Genomic DNA, 6,000 nt, shown 5'->3' with positions numbered 1-6,000 from the left:
CAGCAACCCCACGCACAACGCCGTGACGCCAGGCGATGACGTCACGCCACAACCCCACTCCGCCCCCCGGCCCGCGCGACGGCCCCTAGCGCCCTGGGGCAATACCAACGCACAGTACTGCGGGGGTGGAGCGCCGAGTACCGCACCACGACCGCATTCCCGAGCCGAGCCGAACCGCCCCCTCGTTGAGCCATCTCGGTTCTCGGCGAAGTGTGGAGACCACGAGAAGGGCCGCAGAGAGGAGCGGGAAGAGCCGCGGGTGCACGGCGGCCCGAGATTTTGCCCCCGCCGCCGCTGTTGTGGTAGGTGCCAGCTGGGCCGGGCGGCGCATGCGCAGTGCGGGGCGGCGCCGGCGGCCGGACGTTGGGAGCGCGGAGGAGGAAGGCGACAAAATGGCGTCGACGGGTGAGCGGGGCTCGGGGGGGATTGGGGCCGGCCGGGGCTTCCGCGGGGGCCGCCTCGGCGCGAGCGGATGCAGCCGGGCCGGGACCGAACTAGGTTCGGCTTAGTATGCGCCTGGGGCTGACGCAGGCTCCGGGGAGCGGAGCGGGGGGAGCGCCTCGGGGCCAGGCCGAAGCACGGCGACGAGGCGAGGCGAGGCGCCGGCCCAAAGGCTCTTTCCCGGCGGGGCTGCGGGCTCCCGGGCCTGCACCCAGCCCGACGCCACCAGCACCGTTGTTCACCGGAGGGTCTAGGCCCCGCCGGAGCCTCCCGGGATTGCAGTGCCCGAATCATCTCTGCTGTGTATCAGTTAAAGGGTTGTGGGGCCTCAGTGTGCCAGCCCCAGCAGATCCGCTGAGTTAGGCGCTTGCAGGAGCCCACTGCTCTTACTGAAGGCTTCTTTCCTGCCTCCAGCCTTTCTGGTGGTACCCGGGACGACTTCTGGTGCGAATGTACTTTATTTAAATAATAAAAGCCGTGAAGCATCATGAAAGAAAACGCGTTTGTCACACGAGGGCTCCAACTGCTAGGATGCAACTTACCCCCAACCACAGCAGTATCAGCCTTAAAGTAGCTTTCAAGTCCAACAGCCAAAGGTGGAATCTGTCTATAAAGGGGAAAAAAAAAAATCACAGCCATGGAGTGTGAGGGAATAGGATAGAATATGACCTTGGGACTGTTTAACACTTCCTACCCCACCCCCCCAAAAAAAAAAAAATTAGCTGAAAGAACCTGTGCCAATAAAGCTATCCAAACGGGGTGTAAAAAATACAGCTGGCTTTAAGCAATGCATGGAAAGGTTCTTCCATGGGAGCTGCTATTCTGCTATTTTTGGCTGTGCTATTGTGCTCTTGAGCCTCGTGAAATGGAAGGATGAAGATTAATTTCCCCCTGGAAATACAAACTGGGAGATGGTTTTAACTTAATGAACCATAATATTTCCTTTCATGTTTTGCCATCACCTAAATTCAAGTGAGTCACAAGAGAGGAATCAACGGAGACAAATTGCAGCTTCAACACCTGACTTGAAATGCCTTCTTTTCTGGAGGTATTCAAGGCCAGGCTGGATGGGGCCTTGAGCAGCCTGGGCCAGTGGGAAGTGTCCCTGCCTGTGGCAGGAGGTTGGAACTGGATGATCTTGAAGGTCTCTTCCAACCCAACCCATTCTATGAATCTCTGAAATGCTGCAAAAGGGGAAATCTTGTGGCTGCATTGGACTGGGGAAGGCTGTAAGTAGGGAGGGGTGTTTCATGGAAGACCATGAGTGCAGCTCAGGGGCCCAGCAGCTCTTTGGAAGGGTGGTGGGTTACTGGGAGACTACCAGCAAGTGGTTGAGGAGCTGCATGCTCAGCAACCTGGCTGGTTTTTAACAACCTGGAGGACTGTGGTAGCCCAGTGGGTGCAGAAAGTGGAAATTAAATGAGGGCTGGGGAAGTTTTCATGGCTGGAGGGTGAACATGGAGGTGAGTTCAGCCTGGAGAAGAGAAGGCTCCAGGAGGACCTTAGAGCAGCCTTCCAGGGCCTGAAGGGGGGCTACAGGAGAGCTGAGGAGAGACATTTTGCAAAGGCTTGGAGTGACAGGATGAGGGGCAATGGATTGAAGCTTGAAGAGGGCAGATTGAGACTGGAGATTACGAAGAAATTCTTTTCAGTGAGGGCGATGAGACACTGGAACAGGTTGCCCAGGGAGGTTGTTGATGCCCTCTCCCTGGAGGTGTTCAAGGCCGGGTTGGAGGAGGCTTTGAGCAACCTGGGCTGCTCATGGCAGGGGGGTTGTAGTAGATGCTCTCTGAGGTCCCTTCCAACCTAGACCTTTCTATCATTCCGTGAACACAGGGCCCCTGTGACACTCCCTCTTCCAATCACACCACTGTGGATCAATGAACATGCTTGGGCAAGAGGAGGCAGGGCTGGAGGAGGTCCAGCCAGAATGCTGATGTGAGGAGGTGGTAGGAAAGTTGGATGAGAGGGGAATGGATGTTATGTTTTTAGCACTCAGAATTGAAAATACTCCAGGGGGACCTTATTAGAGCTGCCTTCCAGTACCTGAAGGGAACCTGCAGCAAGGCTGCAGAGGGACTTTGCTAAGGGTGTCTAGAGACAGGACAAGGGGGAATGGGTTGAACGTGAGAGCAGGGTTAGACTGGAGCTTAGGAAGAAGTTCTTCAGTATGAGGGTGGTGAGACTCTGGAATGGGTTGCCCAGAGAGATTGTGGATGCCCCCTCCCTAGAGGTGTTCAAGGCCAGGTTGGATGAGACCTTGGGCATCCAAGTCTAGTTGAGAGGTGTCCCTGCCCAAGGCAGGGAGGTTGGTGTAGGTCATCTCTGAGGTCCCTTCCAACCTGAGCCATTCTGTGATCCAGCAGAGCTTAGAGCCACATGCAGACCCGGGGAGGTAAGGAGGGGGGAGGAAGTCAGCATTCCCAAATTCCAGCTGGATGTCTCCAGATTCAGGGTGCAGGGCAGGCAGGGGAGCAGTGCCAGAGCAGTCTGACAGATTGAGCACAGTGTGGCAGGAGTGAGGGAACCCTTTAGGGCCTGTTAACTGTGCATGGGATTCCAGGCCTCTTCCTTCTGTGCTCCTACCAATTCCTGTGCTCTGCTGCAAGGCTGAAGTGATTAATAGCTGTCAGAAATCAGTGAGGGAGGCATGGACCTTTCCTTGTGCTTCCTCCAGGATCAGCAGAGGAAGGGACAAAGAGGGAAAAGTTCACATCAAGGCTTTGGAGGAGGAATGAGAAAGCTTTGTAAGAATCCTAGAATGGCTCAGGTTGGAAGGGACCTTGGAGAATATCTACTCCAACCTCCCTGCCATGCGCAGGAACACCTCTCAACTAGACTTGGTTGTTCAGGACCTCAACCAGCCTGGCCTTGAACACCCCCAAGGAGGGGGCATCCACAGCCTCTCTGGGCATCCTATTCCAGAGTCTCACTATCCTTGTACTGAAGAACTTCTTCCTAAGCTCCAGTCTAACCCTGCTCTCCCTCAGCTTCAAACCCTTGTCCTGTCTCTAGACACCCTTAGGAAAAGTCTCTCTGCAGCCTTCCTGCAAGATGCCTTCAGGTATTGGAAAGCAGCTCTAAGGTCCCCCTGGAGTCTTCTCTTCTCCAGGCTGAACAACCTCAGCTCCCTCCTTTGTTAGAGATGATTCCATCCAAGAAACAGGAAAAGAAGAAAGCTTTGTTAGGGATGAATCCATCCAAGAAACAGAAAAATAAGAAAGCTTTGTTAGGGAAGAATCCATCCAAGAAACAGGAGGTTCTGGTCATGATCTTTTCAGTGATTCCTGGTGCTCTATCACCTTCAGCTATGACTGAAGTCAAAGGAGTCCTTACAAGCTAAGGATAACTGAAGGTTGTTGGAAATTCTCAGCCAGGTTCCTCAAACTGATCATCTGAAGTTTTCTGACTGAGATCTGTGTATCCTGAGGTGTTACTGTGATGGAGACACCAAAACCTCTTCCCACATGGGACCTGGCCTGGTTAAAACTCTGCTAACACCCAGCCTGGCCCAAGCAACAGAGGTGAGCAAGATGTGAGCTCATCCTAATCCCTGTCTTCAGGACGTGGTGGCCCAGGAGAGTTGGGATGTGGCTAGCAAGGTGTGAGTGATGGATTCATCGTGTGGTTGGAAGCTGGAGGTGCTTGGTGCTGTTGAGAGAAAGCACAGATTGAGCAGCTGTAATCATCTCTTACTTGTCACCACCACGTGGATGCATTTTTCATGCCCTTCAGCAAAGATTTTCCTGCTTGGATTTCCAGGATTTTCATTCTCCTCTAGATCAGGGAGTTGGCTTGGATGGGGCCAGGTGGGGGGAAGGAATAACAGCTAGCTGCCCTCAAACCCTGCCAGGGGACAAGTGCTAGAACTTCCCAGTTTGTTTCCTCACAAGTTAAATAGAAAGAGGGGAGGGGAGGTGATTCCCACAGACTCCAAATCTTGCAGCCTGGCCCTTTGGAACCAGGCTGGGAGGAATTTTAAGTGCCTTTCTTTGTTCCAACCCGCCTCCTCTCCTCCTGCCCAGCCCCCTTTGGGTGTCATCCAAGGTGGCAGTTAAAGTAAAGCAGGGTCATTTGAGATCAAAGTTGCTGCAGTTAACAATGAAGGGAAGAGAAGTTCTGCTTCCTTCAGCAGGGCTGCAGAAGTGCCTTTACCTTCCAGGCCTTTCAGAGAGGGGTTTACAGCAATTCTTGGAGGCTGCAGGAAGAAATCCCACAGCTGCTCTGCTCTTACCCTACTCGTTTTGCCTTTGTCAACCTATTTTTTTTTTTCTGTCTTCTTCTAGATTATAGCACCTATAGCCAAGCTGCAGCCCAGCAGGGGTGAGTAACTTGATGCTTTTGTCCTCTCTGTTGTAAAAAAAGATTTCATCTAAGCATCTGACAGCGGTGGTTTGCTCTTCCCTTGGCTTTGTCCCTAAACCTTCTGGTGTTCCTTTAGCCTTTAGGTGTTGTCTTTCAGCAGAAATTGTTCAGCTGGGTGTAGATTGCCTCCTGATGGGTGTTGTGGTTGAGCTGGAGGGGGATAAATTCATCCTCATTAATTAGTCTTCCAATTCATCTTGCAGCTACAGCGCCTACGCACCTCAGCCAGCGCAAGGATACGCACAGACCACTCAGGTAACAGAAAGCACAACAGCCTGGGAGGGTTCTTAGCTGCTTGCTGAAACATATTTCCTGCTCTAAACTCCACAGGGCTCTTCCAGCCAGCCAAAAAATAAAACGTTGAAACCTGAACAGAGGATGAAAGTCTGACCTGGAAAGTTGTTTTGGGGCCTCACGATTAAGGGCAGAAAGCAGCACCCCCCTGTTTGTGGAGTGGGGATAGAGTGAAACAAAAGCACAGCAACACTTGGGGAAGGTCCCACGTGCACTTGGAGTCAGAAGCTTGACTGATGGAGGGTATTTGCCTTGTGGGGGTGCTGGGTGTCTATAATGGACCCTTATTTGCATACATGATCTAGCAGGGTGTAGCAGTGGTGTTTGCATGCACAGATTGCATCAGGTTGGGAGGAACCCTCAAAGGTCATCTTGTCAACCCCCCTGAGGGCAGCAGGGACATTTCCAACTAGAGCAGGCTGTCCAGGGCCACAGCAAGGCTGGTCTTGAATGTTTTGAGGGATGGGGCCTCAACTACATCCTTGGGCAACCTGTTCCAGTGTCTCCCCAGCCTCACTGTGCAGAACTTCCTCCTGATGTCCAACCTAACTCTGCCTTGCTCCAGTTTCAAACCATTGCCCCTTGTCCTGTCCCCACAGGCCCTTCTGAACAGTCCCTCCCCAGCCTTCCTGCAGGTCCCCTTCAGATACTGAATTGCAGCTCTAAGGTCTCCCTCTGGAGCCTTCTCTTCTCCAGGCTGAGCAGCCCCAACTCTCCCAGCCTGTCCCCAGGTTCTCAGTCCTTCTGATCATCTTTGTGGCCTTCTCTGGACACTCTCCATAGAGTCCATGTCTCTTGTGTTGGGGCTGCATAGCTGGAGACTGCACTGCAGGTGAGTTCTCAGCAGAGCAGAGGGCCAGAATCACCTCTTGACCTGCTGGCCATGCTGCTTTTCATTCT

The 6,000-nt window shown here is 53.2% G+C and overlaps 1 protein-coding gene across 4 annotated transcripts in view; it reads left to right on the top strand.

The window, feature by feature from the left end:
* Positions 1 to 353: 353 nt before the first annotated feature.
* The window catches only part of EWSR1 (EWS RNA binding protein 1), a 31,273-nt gene continuing 25,626 nt past the window's right edge, over positions 354 to 6,000 (top strand). For 3 of the 4 annotated variants that reach the window (XM_054392862.1, XM_054392861.1, XM_054392860.1), the window contains exons 1-3: positions 355 to 405; positions 4,728 to 4,764; positions 5,010 to 5,061. In XM_054392862.1, coding sequence (XP_054248837.1) covers positions 393 to 405; positions 4,728 to 4,764; positions 5,010 to 5,061 — 102 coding nt within the window. In that variant the 5' untranslated portion in view covers positions 355 to 392. Of the gene's footprint in view, positions 406 to 4,727; positions 4,765 to 5,009; positions 5,062 to 6,000 lie in introns of all 4 variants that reach the window. The other variant, XM_054392863.1, reaches the window with a different exon arrangement.

The sequence above is a fragment of the Indicator indicator genome, chromosome 26, assembly GCF_027791375.1.
Source record: "Indicator indicator isolate 239-I01 chromosome 26, UM_Iind_1.1, whole genome shotgun sequence".
NCBI lineage: Eukaryota > Metazoa > Chordata > Aves > Piciformes > Indicatoridae > Indicator > Indicator indicator.
The sequence above is the reverse complement of the archived record's forward strand: the minus strand, read 5'-3'. Positions and strand labels throughout refer to the sequence as shown.